This window comes from Centruroides sculpturatus, unplaced genomic scaffold, assembly GCF_000671375.1.
Source record: "Centruroides sculpturatus isolate CEXI.00-Female unplaced genomic scaffold, Cexi_2.0 scaffold706, whole genome shotgun sequence".
Taxonomy (NCBI): Eukaryota; Metazoa; Arthropoda; class Arachnida; order Scorpiones; family Buthidae; genus Centruroides; species Centruroides sculpturatus.
In genome coordinates, this window is record NW_019385092.1 from 273,414 (window position 1) to 294,904 (window position 21,491).

Genomic DNA, 21,491 nt, shown 5'->3' on the forward strand with positions numbered 1-21,491 from the left:
TGAAGTCCTTGGAAAGATGGATGGGACGAGAGCGATGTTACTTCCTAATTGATAGAAGTCATTAATTATACAACTGCTAACCGCGCGCTGCGTATTTTTTAATTCGTTTCCTCCCTTCTACTTTCCTTTTTCCTCCCCCCTTCGGTTAACCAGTCGTTCTTTCCTACAAATTAAATATAAGATTGCTGGCGAAAGCGATTGTCTTTCCGTCCGAATATACTAAAACTTGTCTAAAGCGGAACCTGCCTAAACGGAGCGACTTTCTACCTTCAAAAACAACCTGTTCGAAACGATACCGGTTTACACAGGTTTGATTGTACGTCCTGTCTGTTAGCCGGTGTTAAAAGCCGTGTTGTAACCCAAACACTTCGTAATTTGGCCGCTTCGGTCACCTGTTTTTAGTGTTCTTTCTACAGTTCAGGTGTATGGAGCTTGCTGCAAAGGTTTACCTTTCGAGCTGCACGTTTTTTAGGTTGTACGTCCCGTCTGTTAGCGCTTAAACGTTTGTTTGTTGGTGTTAAAAGAGCATTCGTAACCCAACGCTTCTTAATTTGATGGGTTTGGGCACGTGTTCGGAGTAGTCTTTCGTCAAAATGGCGTTTTCCAGGTATCTGGAACACCGAGTGTGTTTATCGCGTGGAATTTGTTCCATTCTTATCTCGTTATCTAACTCGGTTTCAACACATCCCACACGAATTTATGAAGGGGAAGGTAAGGAAATTCGTAATTAATCCACCTTCTTAGATGGCATTTTCGGACGCGTCAGGATGCGTGACACTTACCTACTTCCGCCGATTCATGGCAATTCCGCTAATTAATTGAAGTCGTTCGGGCGTGTTGGCCATTACTCGCTACTTTTATCCCATTTCGGGCGACTTCTGGCGCCGAATTTCTACCGAAATCCATCGAAAAATGTAAGAATTTAATTCCCCCTTTTCCACGCGCGCTAGCCGATCGACAAAGGAAACGTCCCCTCCCCCCTCCGAGCGTCGTGCTGTCATTAAGCTCTCGTTCTGCAGGTTCATTGCCACTCGCTGCACCCTTTTTTCCCTTGTTTTTATGTAGAACAAAGAGTGCCGGAGGGGGCAGCTTTGTTATAATTCGATAATTGGCGTTTCCCTTTTTCCCACGTCGACGTCACTTGTTTTGGTCGGCGTACGTAACGCGATACGTAACTAGGTTTCTCCGGAACTGGTACAGGTTGTCGAGCACCTCGCACGCACGACGGCGACGTCACACCGGCTGCACATCACCCCGAAACAGTCCCTTCCTTCGTTCGTCGCGAGTGGGACGTGACGGGTTGCGTCATCGCTTTCCATGTGTACTGTTGTTCGATTATGGATTACCGCACGCGCTCGACGCGATCGCAGTAATGGGAACAGGTAGGGAACTGTGTTATTTTTTCTAGTTTCTCTTGTGTAATTTAACACCGGGGTGGCCGAGAGCCAGGCGGCAGGGTCGAGGATGCGCGCGTGACCCCTCGACCTTGAATTGATGGGTGCACTGGCCAAGGACGGCGATTTTTTTTTCTTCTGTTTTACGCATCCCTGCTCGCTTTGTAGACGAGGGAAGGCGGCGATTTTCGCGTAATGCGCTTCTTCTGTACGTTCGGGTGACGTTTACGCGGATTTGGAACAGTTAAAATCGTTCCCTCCTACGTAATCGGTGACGTTTACGTAAAAAAAAAAATCGAACAGGGTTGCGTTGTTAGTCGCGCCTGGAGTGCCCTTGATTTTTTTTTTTTTTTTACGTTAGCCTCGAACTATTAAATGCCGTTTCTTCCTTAAGTTTCGGTCGATTTAAGCAGGCACACGCGAGTTTAGGTCACGAAAACGGGCGTATATGCTCGAATTTTTGCTTTGTTTACAGAAATTTACGGTCTACAGCGAAATCCCTGCTTTAATTTAAAAGTTTGACAAGTCAAAAGTTGCCCCAGGTGGGAGGGAGGAGGTAAGAAACAGATAGTTGTTCCCATTCCTCTATCAAAAACACACCCTCCAGGCAGGTTCTCCTAATTCAATGCCAGTAGCCCTTGATGATGTCTAGATGTGTCTTTATCTCAGAGCAATTTCCTCTTAGAAATTGCTTTTCCTTTTTTTTTTTCCTCCTTCTTCTCCCCTTGACCCTCCGAGCATGAAACCGGAGAGGGATGCCTCTTCCACTTTGGATACTAAATTATGCCACTGCGATAATTACGCCGGTGAAATCAGTGGCATGTACCCGCCTTCTGCTCACAGAAAACACTAGAAAATTAAATTCCGACTGCCTTAAAATCATAATTTTAATTGCTTAATCTACATTTTTGTAGGAGTAGCTTGTTTACTTTCTAAACAGTCTGGTTTAATTGCAAAGTTTATTGATTCAGCTGCGTATTTTTAATCATTTATATAGTATCGGGTGGAGTTTGGTATATTTTAACGATGCTAAACAAAGCCTTTTAGCTCCTAACCGCTTTAATTTCGAGCATCCCTTCGTTGTTTGGTTCTGCCTGGATGATAAAAATCACCATCCTATTTGTTTACTGACCTAGAACTCGGGGACGCTGCGTATATTTTTAATCTAGAAAGTAATTGTTCTAGGGTAAGAATGCCTTCGGTACACTAACCGGTAGATTAAGCGGATGATCGGATACGGATAACAATTGCTCGTGGTGTTTAAGTTCCTTACTTTAAAAAATAACCGGCAATGTAATCCCTCAAGGTATTTAGATTGCTGAACTGTAAAAGGGTGGTTCTGTTTTATCCTATGGTTAATTAGTCGCCGCGACGGACAATTGTTAACTAGAGGCATTCCTTCTGACACAATGAATGGAATTCGTGCTCTGGGTCAAGTTTGAATCTACAATAAAATGACAATCGAAACAGTTTTTTCTTCTTATTACGCAGACAATGAGCTGTCTCGGTGTGTGCGTATGTCCGAATGTTCTAGTCACAGACTTACCTAATGATTCTCTATTAAAAAATATTAAAATTTAATATGAATTTGATTCCAGAATTGAAGTATCTGTGAAGAGGACTGTTGCTTCGAAGCTTCTAAATTTGACTAATTGTGATTTTAATGCCATACTTTCTTTAAAATTGTACAAAAGATACACAAATTAATCTTTCTACTTAGTTTTTATTGTCAAAGAAACTTTTACGGTGAACCGCAACATAAAACTAGAGCTCAATTAATCAAGCATAAACTTCGACTGTACTTTAAAGTGTCACATTCAGACTGCAGTTCTGATTCTTCTGTCCTGTCACATCACAAGAGAGCATGAAATTTAATAGATCGTTATAAAGTTTTTTGTGGTAGAATAACCGAGTTTTATGTCAAATTCAGATAATTGTCTTGCACTTCCTTTCGAATTCAATGTAAATTAATTATCTCAACTTCTAAAATAATCTCCTCCTTTATAGTGGTTTTTAACAGAAGAAAATGTAGTCTGTAATCGAGTGGCGGATATCTCAAACTGTCTAAACTTCTCGGACAATCTCAGAGGCCAAATACACAGTTTAACACCACAGAAATATGGATCGCGAGATCCAGATTTAGAAGTGAAGTTGTTGAGCAACTTAAAAGTTTAATTATTAACTATTTTGCTTTGTTTTTGAGTCGTTAATTCCTCTTGTTGTACGGTTACTTCCGGAGTAATTACCGAAATCCCACATTGATTTTCTATGTAAAATCCAGTATTTTTTCGTTATTTACATAAGACATTTCATCTTAAAGGACAACATTTATAGAGAAAACGATACGCAGTCTTGAGGTAAAAGTACTGCGATAATCCTTATCAAAATATTTGAGAAATTACTGTGGTTTTCCTGTTAAGCTATGATCTAATTCTCTTATCACATCGGCAATTACTGATAATCCGCTTTAGTTTTTCAGACATTACTTGCAATTTACAGATGATGCAAATCCCTACTTAATCGATACAGTATAAACTACAATACTGTACTTAATTATATACGTGTTTTCATCGTCGTACGGTAAATTTACCGACACAAATATCCTGCATTGAAGTTCCTAGAAAGGTATTTGTGTATTTGAAATTAATACTTATCTTATGTATCTATAAATGTGAGTTGTGTCATTAGTAAACTGTAGGAGGTAATATTAATATTCTGTTTATTATCCTAACTTTCATTGTGTAGAATTTTAACTAAAGTAAGAAACAGCTATTGTTTAAAATACACTGTGCGATTTATACACTGTGTGACGTGTGCAGAATTAGTAAAATCTTTATTTTTAACGATTGATTTATTTATGTTTTTCAGTTCTATGTACTGGCTAGTGTGAAATTGATGACATTTATGCATAATTTCCATCTGTATTGGGACTTTATTTATTTTAATGTAGTTATACCATGTTATTACAATGCCTGTTAGATTATAATTTTTATCGTAAGGAATCGTCCATTAACTTTGCGTACAGATTTTGATCCTCTTCCTCCCTGTTGCGCATGGTGATGTATTTTTTCCTGACCTTTACTTCTCTTTAAACTGTACGTGTAATTAACCGATGGCCCCTAATTGCTGTATTCATTTGTAATTAGTTATTTGATATTTTATAGTATAAATCTTAATGAAAATTTGTTTATTTATGTATATTTTACAATAGTAATGCTGCAAAGCAAATACGAACCGTCTCACGGAACAGCGACCTAATTAAAAACTATATAACAGTGAAAATGCAACATTTTATTGACAAAATTCCCTAATTTCAAGTTAAAATATTCAGAAATGCATCTGGAAAGTGTCTTGTTCGGAGGATAGTCGAGAGAGTTCAACATCAACAAACAGATAACGTAAATCTATTTGATAATTGTATCAGAAGAGAAAGTTCACATCGTTCTTGTTTAAATTAAAGGAAAGAAGGGGAAATCGATAGTTGCTCGATTTGAAAATCAATATCAAATACCTCGTAAAAAATTGATGCTTATACATTAATCAATAAGATTCACCAGCTGCTAGAAAGTTTCATAAATTTACCATGTAAATATAAATTTAGATAAAGATCTAAATTAAAATTAAGAAGAAGAAGCTAACTAACTGGTACAATAAATAAATTCCCTGCTCTGTCTGTTACTATTTTTATCCATTCAGTTATTTTCTTTGTAGGCTTTTCAGTTCGTGTACTTGCCTCGAGGTATTATTTGATTGATTGAGTTCATGTTGAGAGTTTCCGGCAAATTGTCGTTCGTTTATAGAGGAATTACCAGTATGCTAATGTCGAAAATTATAAATAAATCGTTTCTGCATTATCCGAAGACTGCACAGAATATGGCCTAAAAATTGTAATTTAAATTATTTAGAACTTATTTGAATGCAGTCTAACGATCCGAGACCCGTCGGTGGCTGAGTGGATAAAATCACCGGTGGTCGTCGTAGGTCCTCGTGCCTGGTCGACAGGCCAGCTATGTGGAGTTTTCCAGGTTTTCTTTGTGTTTGTAACATCTAAATGGGCCAGTTTCCTTTAGAAAGTTCTGCCGAGAGGCACTTTTCTTTGGCAGATTGCCCACCCGTTTGTTGCCGTAAACAAATAAACCGAACCCAGCAGTTTGAGTATGGGATTTATACAAGTTGTGAATGTTACTACGGAGAAAAATGCATAATAATTTTATCAAATGTAGCATATTTTAGAGAAGGTTTTAGGCCAAGATATAAGAATATTTTGACTTAATTTTTAAAGTTTAAACGGGATATAATTCAGTAAACAATTAAATATTTGATCTGATATTGTGTGTAATCTCTTCCAAACATGTATTTCTGCATGTAATAATCTCCCAAGAGGTTTACCCTCCCCAGAAGTGCTACTCTTCTATGTGTAATTCTTGCAATCGGATTAACAATTGTTTAATTGTATTCATGCATAACTTATATTTGAATAATTCTTATAGATAATTTTATCAGATAATTGCTTTATCGCGTTTCACATCATTGAGTGTAACAGCTCAGATTTATGTATGGTTTTGCGCTTATTTATAGCAGTGGAATCTAATTTTCGGATTAAACTCTGTGGAATTCTTAGTTTCCTTTTTAAATATCAACTTTCGTTAGTGCTAAAACTTCGGTTCCTAAGGACAGCCTGAAGTGTAGTAAAAACTGAACCAACCGGTCTTTAACTTCTTGGAGTTCACTTCCAAAAGTAATTAAACATGAATGATAATCATTCTATTTGCTTTTTGATATCTTAAATTGTCAGATTAAGTTGCCGTAATTTTTAATCGTGATTAACTACCTCAGTTGACAATGATCATCGTTGTTTCTCTTACTGCTTTCTTTACAGTTGAATTGTATAGGTATTACATATATATTGGGGATACTTAATAGTTTCTTTGTTAAATTTTACGTAAACTTATTTGTGATAAACCTGCCGAGCATGGAATGTGGTCGTGCTAATGAATTTAGTTTTTCAGTCCGATGTTTTAAATTTCAATCGGCTCTTTTTATTCTACATCCGTGAGATGTGAGTAGATGCTGGAAGAATGAAAGTATCGATATTCACATAAGATAGGACTAGTAAAGAATAGTAAAATACGAGAGCTAGTGTTAAAGGTGTCAAAGGAGTTGCTGATTTTAGGAGCTGGTGGAGAGGGCTTGAATAGATAGGATGTGACGATGCAGCATGTAAGCGTACTACCAAGGGGAAGTGTCTCTGAGAGAACTTTCTATGAAAAACTGCCCGTATTTAAGTGTTAGGCACATGACGAAAACTCAAAATTCCACATGGCCGGTTTATTGGTCTGGTGCAAACCTAAGACCGACTACCAGAATGTGGTGGTTTTATCCACTGTGCCATTGGTGGGCACTAAAGACAGGTGTAATTTTCCTAGACTAACATCTGGAAGACTAAGTTTTGAGACTCTTACGGTTAGCTGATTGTCGAATCCATAAAGACGAGACAATAACTCTTGTAAAATTTTGTATTCAAAACAATTATTTGTCTCACCAAAGTACGTTTAGTCATTATAATTAGAAATTTGTCTAATGAACAAGGTGATTAGACAATTTAATATGTAATACAAAAATTTGTAGGATAAACAAAAATAAATTTTAAATTCGGTCTTAATAATTGGAATTTAAACGCACAATTAAATGATAAAATAATAGACAATTATGCCACAAATGCATAAAAAGTTTTCTTTGCTGCCAATTAATCATGTTAAGTGAATGTAACAGTAAACAAAGACATTATTAAATACATAACTTGTGATTTATGTAACTTTAAAGTGGTTAATTATGTATTTTTTACTTTAAAACTATTTGTATTTTAATAAGAATTAAATTCCACTAGTTTATTTTGATGAAGCAGGTTGTAATGATGGAAAAATGTTTGTATTTTCTGCTTTTTTGGGGTGAAAATTTAGTATTTTAACATTAGTATGCTACGTGCTCAAGACAGGACTATCATTGCAATGTAACAAAGTATCGCTTCACTAATTAGTATCTGTTGTTACGTGAAGAGGACTATTTGTTATAGATGACACTCACTCGTGTCCCTGGCATTAATGAGAATCATAGAGTTGTTTATTATAAAGGAAGCTTGTATCTGCTCAAGTTAGTACTTGGAGTCACCTCCTAGACGTACTTGAATGATCTTATTTTATATATGTTAGCGAATTGTGGTCAATGATGACATGAAGATATTGAAAAAGTTCTGAGATATTTCTGTTGAAAAAATTGCCTATTTTTCTGTATAAAAACAATAACGAGAGGACCTATCCGTTCGTTGAACCGCAACTCTTTCCTCGGTACTCCATTCTGATATTGTTTATTATCGACTGAGCTAACCAGCTGTAAAATCTGATTTGATTATCGGAATTGATAAAATGCAAATTAATGTAAGTGTAATCGGCACGAAAAATTTTTTACAGTGGCTAAAATAAATATGAGGCTGCAGAATTGTTTCTTCTTGGGTTAGTTGCCAGAAATCCGACTTGCGGTGGAGGCAAGTCCGATTCTGTTGTGGGTTGGACTAACTCGTAATGAATAAATTATGAGCAATTATGTAGTTTCCTCATCAATCAGTTACTCTATAGCTTATTAAAATAGGTTTCCGGAGACTTAATTATTAGCGTAATCCTCTGACAATCCTTTTCATATCTTGCTTTCTCATCTCTTCAATGGTGGTACGTTCGACAGATGTCGCAAGCAGATAAAAGATGTCTGTGTAAAATTGCGGAAAAATAAAATTAATTAGCCAAGTTGTTTGAAAATATAATTTCTTGTTATATTTTTATCATAACTAGTAAATCGAGGGTTGTACAGAAACCCTCATACCACTGTGTAATCAAACGTCTTTACATACCCGATACGATTAAAGCTATCCATGAAAGATGGCACTTAACGCCTAACTCTAATGCCAAACTGTCTATCAAATTATTAGTATTATAGTCGTTTCTAGCCCGATAATATTCGACTTTGATAGATGGATACCACTGTGTATTTATTCTGTGGGTTTTGCACAACACACTACAAGTTATTTGCTTTCAAAGCTTGGATTAGAAGAGCACGCACCTGCTGTCTGACATTGTTGATGGGTGGCAAGAGCTCTGCTACATTAAAACACTTGGGAAGCATCTCAGTTATCATCCTAGGATCGTACAAATGCTCATTGACAATTTCTGGAACGTCCCAGCCATAGATTGATGCGATGCTACCGAGTGAAGTGGACTATAGAGCAGATTGAGTGCGATCTTCCCCTCGGTAATATATTTTGAAAGCTAAGAACAGGAGAATATTGTACAAGAGGAATCCTATGGTCTATAAATGCCTGTGAATGGCATTTAATAACACAAAATCTGAAGGAATGACAGAAAATTTATTAAATTCCAAGATGATTTTCTTCTACAAGCCAGTTTTTAGTAATGCTTTTTGATCAAAACCTTGCAAACTAATACAAGAATATTTTCTTGTTTGAAATCTTTCACACAGATTGTTTCATTATTTAAAAATATAACTTGTATGGCCGTGTTATGAAACATAAGCTTCGTCGTTTCGTGGTTCTCACGTGTTGCCATTTCCACCGAACAATGAACAGTAAATAGAAGTTTTTTGTATTGTCGTTAGGGTATTGTTTTGTTACATTTATAACTAGGATCCTTGAATTCTGTTGTATTAATAGCACATTGTACTCCATATGATATCGTCATTTGTGATCGTTAATTGTAACTCAGTCAACACTACAATAAACTTTTTCTCCGATATCTGAATGTTTTTCCACTGAGTGAGAATTTGATTTCTTGTTTTTATGTCATACTTCGTCGCCAAAGAAAGTTGCCATTTTAAATTAAGTATTTTTAATTAGTCTCTCAATAGTTAATGTGCAGGAAGAATTTATCACCATCTAAAATAGTGCTGTAGATTAACAATTTCTATCTATTATTCTAGTAAATAAAGCATTAGTTCTTCCTCGATTTAGTTTATTATCGTCTGTTCTAAATTTGGCTTCTGGTAATGGAGTTAAATTGCAGTAAATATAGACATTTTGACATTGGAATGTGACTTAATATCTAAATATTCGGCCGTTGCCTGTGATTATTTTATGAACTTAGATAATCACCTATTAAACCAGGTATCAAGATAACGTAAAAGTTGGCAGCACTGCCAAAGAAATTAAATTTAATTCAGTTAGCTGCATTTTTAGTTAAGTGCAGTCTTGCATGTATTTATGCCTTTATGCTTAATTAAACACACACGTGTTACCGTAATACTTAACACAATGACATTGTCTCTCGAGACATTTCAAATGAAAAGTTTTCGGTAAAAATATACTACGGGTGCATGCTGCTTGATGACAAATTGCATATACGAGAGAGGTCCTGTAATATTATGGGGCCAAAAAGTTTGTAGCTGCCTGTATGTTTTCTACATTTAAATGTATGCCACGAAGCTCACTTAATGACGTATTTCTTGTAACGTATCCCTGTCGTTAAGTGGCACGTGCGGGTAATTAAATACTCTCAATGTACTAATGTAAAATTTATTTTACAGTTTGCAGTTTTCAATTAACAAAATTGATTGTTAAGACGTTAGATCTGCCATAAAAGAAATTTTTTATAGAGTAAAAGGAAAGTGGGGAGAAGGAAGAGGTTTCGACCTGTTATTAGAGTTAGATCCGATCGTTGACGGTTCTCTTTTAATGACTGTATGGGTTGGATTTTTTTTTAAAAATACAATTAACAGTTGCCAATATTCTACAGGATGGGTTAAAGGTTTTTTTTCCTGAATGTGCGGGACAGTCGAAAATTTGCTTAACTGAAAATCCATCAGAAATTGAAAGAATGGAAGAAACTTCAAAAATGGCATTTAAATTATGCTTTATACTGTTATATTTACGATCCATATTAAAATTTTAAAGTAAATCTATTAAGAATTCAGTTCTGCTTTGGTATGTTGACATATTTTTTTGAGGAAGAAGCATAAACTTTAAATAGAGGTTTGCGTACATCAAAAACTTTATATAGATCTTGTCTTTCGTAACCTTTCCCCTAAGTTTTTTAAAAAAAATTATCAAACTTTGTTCTCCTTGTTCCCAAATACTATTTGGGACGAGTTCGGCAGTCTTGTTATTTTTTTCTTTAACCCCTTTCATAGAGAAAGGGGTTAAAGAAAAATTTCTGTCGAGTTACGTTCACCTCCGTCGACCGAAATTTATTTTAAGTGATTTAACTTATGAAAGATTTCTGTTATTCATAATGAATAAAGGGATGTCTATAACCTGTATGAAGCTTCATTTTTTTTCTCCTCCCCTCTTCTGTGTCAGAAACTTCCTGTAAGAGTTCGCGACATGAATAATGGGCTTGTTCGGGAGATTGTTCTGCTTTCAACGTAATTATACATATAATTTTATTAATGTGCAAAAAATTGGATTATTTTAAAATATACATACAATGAAAGCATTAAAATGTTTCAGCAAAGATTTGGATATTTAATTCATTTGTTCCTTGGTCGTTTTATGTACCGTAAATTGAGCTTTTGTAATGCCTCATTTATATTTCCAATAGTGCGAGAGTGGTTGAAAAATTACCATGCAGTTGAAAAGTTGTAATAAAATTGAAGTTGCAATGTTGCAGTTTCTCTTACAACATATGCCAAACGTGTCCTCCGGAGGCCCCAAAATTCAGGAAAGCGAGGGCTACAGGCCAAACAAGTTCAGAAACGAAGCTGGCCAAACAAGTGTTCCGAACATTGGAATGTCTGCGAGTGAACAGTAATGCCATCTACTGCAAAATGGAAATCTGGGACGCGCCTTGTGTGCAATGCCTTATATACAACTTTAATTAATGTCATTACAAGTTTCTCACTATGCAATAACTTTTTGGACACTGTGTATGGTCTGTTGCTGGATAGACTTGTGGCCATTTGTAAGACCAACGGGGTCGCATTAAGTATTGCCATTAAAGATCCATCCAAAGACTTGAGTATGATGTCGAAATTTATATTAGGAAATTTGTTATTTGTAATTAATTGGCTAACCTATACTCTTTCAGGCAGCAGTAATTTCTTATTATTATGCTTGCAGTTTTCTTCTATATTCAAGTGAATTTCGATGCCTTAATTAATCATTAACAGTGTAAAATTGTATTGTTTTAGTTTAGTAAATGGTTTGCTTTAACGATGACAACATCCAAATTACCTTAACGAATGAGTTTTAAACACATTTTCTTTTTATTTATTTAGATTACCAAGTTATGTCACTGAATGAACGGCTTAAGGCACATCACTCTCCGGATCTGCGATCCGGGGTATTGGCTCGGAGTAAGTCGTGCGGGGTCCTGGTGTCACACCATCGCTCTCCCTCCGGAAGCGGTTCCCTAGTGCATTCCAGTTCGGATGGAAGCAGCAGTAACAATAGCAGCTTGTCACGTGCCAGTGGTAACCCATCATAGACATTTTTCTCTTCTTCCATGCATATAGATTTTAAGATTGATTCGAAACAAATGTTACAGGATCCGTTTTGGGTTCCAATTACAGCCCAAACACGACGCGCAGGCTCTTGCAAAATATCAGTGCCACGTGGAGTGGAAAGCCACCAAAGGTTCCACGTCCCGGAAGAAGTGCTATAATCTTTCAGGCGGTCTGTAAAGGCCTTAGGTAAGTCATTCTTTCTGCTTTGGTTTATCGAAAAAGACCGGCCAATTTTTTCTGAAATAAAGGTAACAAAACACCGTGCTTAGTATGCCCATCGATCCACTCAAGAAGAGGCTTTGTTTTATTATTTTATTTTTGCTTATGGATGCACAATTCAAATCTCAGAAAGGTGACTTGATGCCAAATGTTAGTTCACGGAGGAGGAGTTTGGCGATTCCTGTTGCTAAATGGCAGCCATTTTTCTTGGGAATATTCCTTTTTGAAATGTGTACAAAATAACCTCTGAACGGCAGCCATTTTTTACATTTTTGTCGTAGATGTTGGTTAGAGGTTTGACTGTATTTGTTTAATAACGAGCCGTCACATTTCATATTAGATTGCTATTGTTATAATGCAATACAGGAAGATACTAACATTATACATCATAAATTACATTATATTATGACATTATAGTATATTTATAACTTATTCAAATTATTATTTATTAATTAACATTAAACTCTTCCATATTTCATTATAAGAATGATAATGAGTTATTAAAAGTATAAATATGGTTGACATTTCTAGTTAATTTGTACGTAAATATTAAATGAAATTACGTTGTTTGATTTGTCTAGAGAGTGTATAAAAGTCACACACAGAGATATTGAGAAGTTCAAAGTCTCCGTCGAGGAATTATCGTCTGCCGGATCTTCTCAGGTAAAATACGATTATTTTTATTCATTTGAATATTTTGTTTGATAAATTAAAAATTGAATTTACTCTGCCAAACATAAAATGAAGTGTCAATAATTTAAAAACTTAAATTATGTAAGTAATTAGTTTGTATATGTTTTTTAAACTGGTAAATGTATTTACACGTACAACTTTTCCGTAAGGCAATTTATACTTTTAACCACTGCGCCTTTAATTTCTGAACGAAAACAAAACATTTGCCTCTCTTAATTGGAATTCACATTAATGTTTTTGTAATTTAACCTAGGTTTTAGTGCTCACCATTTTTGGAGTTAATGTTGATAATTGCATACGTACAATGGCATTTGAATCTGTTGTTGTTATAACAAATTACAATTTGTAAACTTGCGTTTACAAATTGAAGAGCCAAATAACAAGTTTTGATTTAAAACAAATTGGAAAAAAATGTATCATTTTGGTATTTGTTTCTTATTTCCCTAAGGAAATTCTAGAAAAGATTTTCAAGTACAGCTTTGCCATCAATTTTCCAGCATTTCTGGATGAAGTGAACTTGAAATTTTCATGATCCCAGCATTGTTTGGATGGATGTAGCACAGTTTACTAGGATTGACTGGATTTTAGTTATTGTCGATTATCGTTAGCTTATTTTTACTTACTTTTTATTCATGTTTATGAATACTAAAGAAAGGTGCAAGTGTCAGTGGTATTGAGCATAAATACCTGTCAATGCTTAATTTAAATTTCTAATAATCCACATAATCCTCGGTACTTTAGAGATACAGAAGGGATATTACAAGCTATATGATATGAACTATATGAACTGTCAAGTTATCATTACTTCACTTTGGTTGATGAGACAAAACTAGATTTGTATATGATGAGATGTAATGGACTATAAGATGCATTCCGATGTATAAAAAAAAGGCAAATTCTGTACATTCTATCTTGAATTTGTATTTTTTTTTTATTTTTATTCCTAAACAGTCATTTTGTGTGAAGATTGAAGCATTTAATTTGATAGCTTATACTGTTCGATTCCTTGTGGGTATTGTGTAATTAAGCTTATTTATTTGCCAAACTAATCAAATTGTCTTTTAAATATACTCATATTAGTGAAATAACGCTTGGCATTCGAATGTCTGGGCAATGCTTGCAATAATTCTTATGTCTTCGAATTATTCCCATAAAGTCCATTTTTAAATTTCTTTTTTGGGATTGCTCATTAGCACCCATCTTTTCCTGTCTTTAGCACTTTTATCTCTGCCAGGCTTCAGTTGGCCGGCTTCACTTTTTTCTGGCAATTGTGTCAAAATGTAAGTGGCCATAAGAGTTTCCCTCATTCTCCATGCCAATTGCTTGTCTCTTTTTGACAAGTTGCTTACACAATCTAATCTGGAGTAGATTGACACTTAAGTCCATTTCTTCTAGTTTGGATTGCTTTGAGGGTGTAATTTTACATGTGATCCATAGGTTTGTTTATATCCTGTTTCTTCCGGCATTCGGCATGTAGTTGTTTACCTTTCAGTGACAATGCAAGTAACATACTAGAATTTTATAATTGATGCTATCAAACAACATTCAGTTTTAAATAAAATTTCTTGTTTTATATCATCAACATATCAATATTTAGAAGACAGTTCTTTCAAATTTTTATTTATTATTTATATATACAATAGTTTGATATGCCGTACATGTAAATTGTAACGGAAATTTAGTTAAAGCTGATTCATTTCAGTTATCAAATTGTTATAAAATGATTTTGCTTCTAACGGCTAAAAAACACAAAAATTCCTTTTGGGTTTTACTTATTTAGAATTATCCATTGCTATAAACATGTAAAGATTTTTTTTTGATTTTCTCTAAAGTTTATAGTTTAAGCTGTTTCTCATGATTTCATTTTTATCATTATTGCATATACAAGATGGCACAGTTGAGCAAAGAATTAAGACGTCGATATGAAGCGAACGTAAATCTGATTAGTCGGGTTAACCGGTTGAGTATGTATGCTTTGCCGTAGGGATTACCATTTAAATGAAAACTTGCAACATTTCAAAACATCTTGGTGTGTTCGCATCCTTAAAGCTTTGATGCATCTCTGAGACGGACACATCAAACCTAAGTAGGCGAGCTGACAACATAAGTCCTGTCACCAAGATACACCCCTTATTGCATCTTTTGTAATCACTGTTCAGTATAAGTAGGGCCATTTTGGGGGTTTTATTCGTCTTATCCAATCTCCACACTGGTTTATCATAAAGATGTAGAGTGCTGCTCTGTGCCATCTTGCATATACTATATCCAACGTGACTAGTATAATATATAAAAAAGTTTTTATATTAAAATGTTTAAAAAATACTTTTATTATTTTATCTTTCATTATTCTGTCAACCTTATTGCCCTTTCCATGCTGCACCTCTTAACTTTTCTTCCAATCCCTTGGTAGTATCAGGGCAGAATCTATGACTTGGAGAAGGTAAGTCAAACTGTCATCCCTTTTTCCTAGCATCCTGCATGCCACTTTTATTTTATACCAAATTTTATATGCATGTTCTACTGTAAAATAACGATATTAATGAATAAACTTCTGTAAATAACCCTATGAACAAAATTAAAACTTGCATCATATTTTCAATTCCTTCCATTTCTTAACAAATATTTTCACTTAACTTTGATAATTCATGCATAATTTTATGTATGCTACGATGATTCAAATGCTTCTACCTCTCCAACAATATGTAAAATGTCCTTGTGCGTTTGCTAAGGTCTTAATTTATGTCTTGTAATTAATTTTTTATAACCTGCGGCGATAAAATTTACTGTACGCAACATTTTCTCCATTCTTTTGCATTCAAATTTCAAATTATTAATTTTATTTTTGTTTCAAATGCTTATTTTACATTCCTATTTACACTAAATGATTGCGAATATGTTAAAAAATAACCAGGCCGCACTACTAAATGTACACGTGAAAGCCAACTGGGCAAATAATTCTCGTGCTCATCTCGAAGTCGAATGTGTTGCTTTGCGCATTAATTCCACTATTGTTAAGTTAATGTAATTTAATTTGCATTGCTTGAAAGACTGTTAAAAATGTTTTTAATGAGTTTTTATCGGCATTTATTTTAAATGCAATGCATGATATTTTAAAGAGCATGGCTGCTTATGACGGTAGATTATTTGGATTATATATATATGTTTCCATTGACAACATTCTCTAAGATACTGTTTGATTCATTACAGCAATTAAAGGCTGCCGAAAGATATTTAAAGAAGCTGGAATACCACTTGTCAAAGGTGAGATATTTTAATTGTTGTGGTTATTCTTAATTAAATACAACACACTAAAAAATGATTTTAATTACACGATACATTGAAGTCAAGGCAAATCTTTATATATGGGGTGAGTGGAAAGTAATTAGGCATAGAGAAATCACACTAAAATTTGTCTGCGTTTATATCAATCAATGGAATTTTTTAATTCTTGCATTGGTGGTGTGGGTGGTGACCAATAGAGGCTGCTTGCACAAAGACAAACAAGATGATCAACTGCTTATTTCTTTGGGAGTGGGTGCAAATTGCTGCAGTCTATGAAGTGTGGAAATCCATGCAGGGATGGTGACATACAGTGATGGGACATCATGCCACAATTCATCTGGAAACAATGAAAAATTATCATTCAAAGCTAAAGTGAGCCCAGGTTTTTGGTTGCAGATGTGCAGAGAAATGGTCATTCATACATGTCACAGTCTGAGGAAAACATGTAGGTGGATGGTACCAGTGCGTACATTGAATTTTATCATATTCATCTGTATTTTCATGTAATTAGGTACATGTCAAATAATTTTCATTATCATTGCATAAAAAATGTAGAAGTTATAGTAAAATTTCTTAATTTTGTAGTTATTTTCCACTCACTCCGTAGACCTGTAGAGATAAATTTAGTGCAGATGCGTACAATAAAGGTAAATTTTCAACTTTGCAAGCCATTCATTTCATTGAATCAGATTACCAGATAACTTCTTTAGTATCTTGTAGAAACATATGTCTTTTTATAGACAATATTCATTAATAACTTCATTACTGACATATGAACATTATTGTGTTGGAGTAAATGGTATCTGAGACAGTTTTTATTGGTGCCAGATTTGTTAGCAGACTACTCCACAAGAAATACGGTTTGCAAATACAGAAGAGCTGCAGTGACAAAACAAGAAGAAAGAAACGTTTGAGATGTAGGGGACAGACTGATCACAAGCAATGACAGTTGTCGTCAATAGCTTGGATCTTGTTCACAGAAATCTACTGATGATGCAACATATGAATATACGAAGGGAGGTACTATCCTAAAAAGAGATACAAAAAAATTTTGTTGTTTGTAAAACTTTATGGTACTAAATAAATACAGTATAGAGGTAGAAGGGGAAGAAGAGTAAGATTCAAACATGTAGCATAATTTAGAAGTGTCTTCTGAAGTTGAAGTTTGTGTACCTGTGCTTTTGCAGGTGAAATTTGTAGGCAAATCATGTAGGTGTATGGACTAAATGAATCTGTGTAGTTACAAAACAGCACCAGATGTTTGAAAACAAGTCAATGTCAGTAAGGGAAGACATAAGTGGGCTGAGGAAGTGGACTAAGATGGCAATTGTTGATACGGAAGATTAAGGAGATATTAATACCAGGCAGGCAGGAGGAAGGAAGTTCTTGCCCTCGCTGTGTAAGAACTTGTTGATAATGCCAGGGATACAGACTCCATTTCTGTGTTTCCTCTATCCCATCTTCCTTCCTTACCAACAGTTTTCACTATCCATACTCAAAGGTGGCTTGCTAACCAAGTCAAAAATGTTAGTGTTCTTTAAACTTTGACTACTGTTAAATGTGCAGTGATTAATTCAGTGGAGTAATGATAGTAGCTACTTCATTCTAATTAATAAATCATCTTATACTTAACTTATTAATGTCAATATTCATATACCATATTTTGTAGGTTAAATTTTAATTTGTTGTTCTTAACATTGCAGATTGAAGAGCTAAAAGAACAGTATGACGTACAACAGAAAATGAGTGATGGTATGTGTTGTTATAACTGTTTGATCCTAATTTATAATTAAAAAGATGCATGACAACTTTGCAAAATCACGTCTTAATGGAAATGCTAGGAATTTATTATCTTGATGGAAAATTTTAGGTGTCAGGACGATGGCACAGGCATTTGTTCTCTCTCCGGGAAAGGAACGGGAGACTGCATTAAACAGCGTACGTTCGGGGTACAAAGAATGTGTCGACACATTATGCAGACTGGAAGCAGAGTTGGAAAATATGATAGGGACATTGTTGTTTCAAATAAAAGGTATCGTTTGTATATTCTTTTATAGTACAATGCATAAGACACAAATATTGTATTTTACTCATATTTCTTACCTAACATCTTTTAAAATTTCCCAGGAATACAAGGATTTGCAAGGTTATGTGCTGGAGACGTGTTTACAATAACTATAAAACATGGGGAACAGAAATGGAAGACCAGAGGAAAAATTCAGAAGCACGGCAAACAATCATGGGATAACCATCAAGTTATGTTTAAGGCTCTTCTTGGTGATGTTTTGTACATAAAGGTAATGACCATTCACATTTATTCAAATATAAATGTAATACAAATGTTGTCGTATTTTAAGTTTAAAACTTTCAGGCTGTCGAAGTGAGAACTTTAGGAAAAAGCATTTTGCTTGGTAACAAATACTGCGAAACCAAAGATCTCTTTAGTGCGCATCCACAGTTGATGACCATTAACCTTAATCCTAGTGGATCGTTAAAATTAAACCTTATCGTCACTTGGAAGTGAGTAACTCTATTTCTTTTGTGATTCAATGTATCATTTCATTGTGACATGCATAATTAAAATTAAAATTTTAGTCCCCTACATTGGTATCAAGATGAACAGTCATCAAAACCAGTACCACCTCTATTAGCTATTTTCAATTCTCCTTCAATGCGATGGCATACAAACATGCACCCACCCATCCAAGAAACATCCCCTCCTTCTCCTTCAGAAAATCAATTTTTGGTGAAGAGTGTAAGAAAATGTTTTGAGTTAATTTTTCTCATAAATATACAGAATTACACATAAATTTTCCTTTTTTCAGGAAACTCTGGATAACAAAAAATTGCTCTACACTCCAGACAGTGAGAAAAAGGTGGAATTCAGTAGCGGCAGTAGTACCACCAGTGCCTCTGCTCATAGTTCGGTTTTAACAAGTCCAGACTTAGAAGTGATGCCGACAAATGCATTAAGATGTTCTCCAAAGATACATGGTAGTGTGGAAGCTATGGAAAACCATAACATGTTGGTGGAGGAAACATCGCAGAAGTGGCCAACGACGAAGAGCGGTGATAGTTCAGAATGTTGCAGCATAGACTTTGGCAATTCTTCTCGGACTTCCGAATTAGAAAGCGCGACCTTACAGGAAGTTGTGCATGTACTTTCATCTTCTCTGGAAGATATTCAAGGGCAGTATCCAGAGCTGAATCAATTGGAACAATATATGGAAGAATTGGAGAGGATACTAAGAGTGAGTGTAGTATTTGGGTAAAGTACTAATCATATCAGATAACAATTAACCAATAAGTTCAATTTATTTTTAAATTAGAGTACTAGCAGAAGAGGATCTCTCGGTTCAAGCATCAGCATATCAGTACAAAGTGCCTTGGGTTGTTTCGACTTCCTAAACTCGGCTACGGATAGTGAAGATGCCGAATTTGAGAACGAGAGGTAGAAAATTCTCACAGATGATCATTCATTCTGTGCCCTTGTTGTCCTTTATAACATTGTGAATTTCACAAGTTTGCATAATATTCTCAGAAATGGCATCATAATGTCTCATAATCTTTAATTTCATTCTTAAGTTGCTCTTTTGTGTATTATATTGTTAAATTCTGAGATGTTTGTATATTGAAGATCCTAAACTTCATATACCCTGTATTACTTCTTGTTTTGAATTTATCTTACAAAATTGACGTTTCAGTGGAAGGACAGAAGACGAGAAAATACTGGATCCGGAGCTGACAGCAAAGACGTCGGACTCTGGAATCGCATCATTGGCGAGGCAGTTGAAAACGGACGACAGCCAATGCAGCAGCAATCCTAGTTTTGGTCTGAGCCCTCAGCCGCCGTCGACTGGATCAGACATGTTAGATTTATTACTAATTTCGCACTTAGTATATTGCCAAAGATTAATAGAAGTGGGTGGATTTTAACTCTGGTTTGCAGCAACATGACTGGACTATATTAAATTAATTTGCATTGCTTGCAGAATCTCGGATCATATGGACCGCTGAAGTGCCGTGAAATCTATTCGTTGGATAAATTAAAGAAACAGTCGGTGATTATTGGAAAGTTGTTGGAGTTAATTGCAGCTAACGAGGAAGGAAGAAGCATTAGTGGATTAAGCGTGTTAGAGAATGAAGAAATGAGGCAGATTTGGGAACAGTTTAGTGGAGGTGGCGAGTCACTGTGCGTAACAGTTGAGCACGTTTTGCTTCCACTAGAACACATCGTGCAGTCTTCGTTAAATAATGCTCCACACTACATTGTATCTGAAGTTTCCAGGTTACTAATATGCCGTTTATTAGACACAAGCAAATTTGATTCCGACAAAGTGATCACAGTTTTTCACATTCAACAATACTTTGGAAAAAGAAAATCCATCATAAATCACATTCAGGACATCGCCGATGAAGTTAACATTCTGGAAATTCTGCAATCCAGAGATCCAGATCAGATCAAACAAATACTCTCTGCACTCCGTAAGTGCGTACCTGTCAGCGAAGTGTTATTTTCAATTTCTCAATTGCTGATCGGTCACAATTCAGTGATAACCAGACTTGCAGAATCATATTTAAAAGATGCTTCCAGAAGATCTCTAAGAGAAGAGATGTTAACAGTGTTCTTAGAAGGATTAGAAAGAGAACACGATGCAATACGTCAGTCTTCCTGCGCAGCACTCTCCGTTTTGGAGGCTACCGAATACATGGAGCAGCTGGTGTACCTAACCTATGCAGACAAGAATTTTAGAGTTCGACAGCAGGCGAGAGATGCCCTGTTATCATTTGGAGAAGAAGGACGAAAGGCCTACGAAGAATCGCAGCTGTTCACGCACGGCTTTCAAAGCCTCAATTTTCTGTTGTGAAAAAGGGCGCTTCAAAAAGCTCCAACGATCTAACATCTCCGTAATTCTTTTATATATTTCGAGGAGACGTTAAAAAATCAGTTTGTACAGAATTTGTTGAAGGACGACAGCAAAGCCCAAGTGTATTATTTAAAATACTTTTGTCCGACGGACGACGGATCTATTATCGACAACGAGAGCGGGATGTATCGCCTCCTTCTGTTAACATATATTTTTCGTTACCGAGTCGGCAACAGAAGCTTGTATTCACGTTAGTGATTTATTCTAAAGAAGATATTTTGCCTAACTTTATATGAATTAACGAATTATGAATCACTTAAAAGAAAAAAATATATATACACAAGATTGCCAATTATATTTTGTGTCTATCAGGCAGCATAATTTTTGTATAGTGTACATATAATTATTATGTAATAATTGTTAATGTGTTGTTGTAACCACTGCATGTGAGAAGCGTTTACGAGATATATTTTGATTTTTTTCCCCCCTATAATAATAATCGCCGTTCCTTAAACTATGTGCAATATTACAT

At 35.2% G+C, this 21,491-nt stretch overlaps 1 protein-coding gene across 1 annotated transcript; it reads left to right on the forward strand.

Annotated features, from left to right (window-relative positions):
• On the forward strand, nt 1–20,959 carry LOC111634558 (rho family-interacting cell polarization regulator 1-like). The gene is made up of 15 exons (XM_023379359.1): nt 1–711; nt 11,670–11,864; nt 11,939–12,083; nt 12,698–12,779; nt 15,220–15,249; nt 16,017–16,070; nt 17,795–17,843; nt 17,962–18,123; nt 18,219–18,388; nt 18,463–18,611; nt 18,687–18,846; nt 18,917–19,342; nt 19,421–19,542; nt 19,796–20,012; nt 20,084–20,959. Exons 1-15 carry the CDS (start codon nt 594–596, stop codon nt 20,957–20,959), a joined length of 2,955 nt encoding a protein of 984 aa, XP_023235127.1. The 5' UTR covers nt 1–593.
• Nucleotides 20,960–21,491: the final 532 nt, after the last annotated feature.

What these genes read in the sequence shown, in the direction of transcription:
- LOC111634558 (XM_023379359.1), top strand. Translation starts at nt 594, where the DNA reads ATGGCGTTTTCCAGGTATCTGGAACACCGAGTGTGTTTATCGCGTGGA. An exon ending in ATTGTTGTTTCAAATAAAAG is followed by an intron (nt 18,124 to 18,218) that starts GTATCGTTTGTA and finishes AAAATTTCCCAG; the next exon opens with GAATACAAGGATTTGCAAGG. An exon ending in ATTGCCAAAGATTAATAGAA is followed by an intron (nt 20,013 to 20,083) that starts GTGGGTGGATTT and finishes CATTGCTTGCAG; the next exon opens with AATCTCGGATCATATGGACC.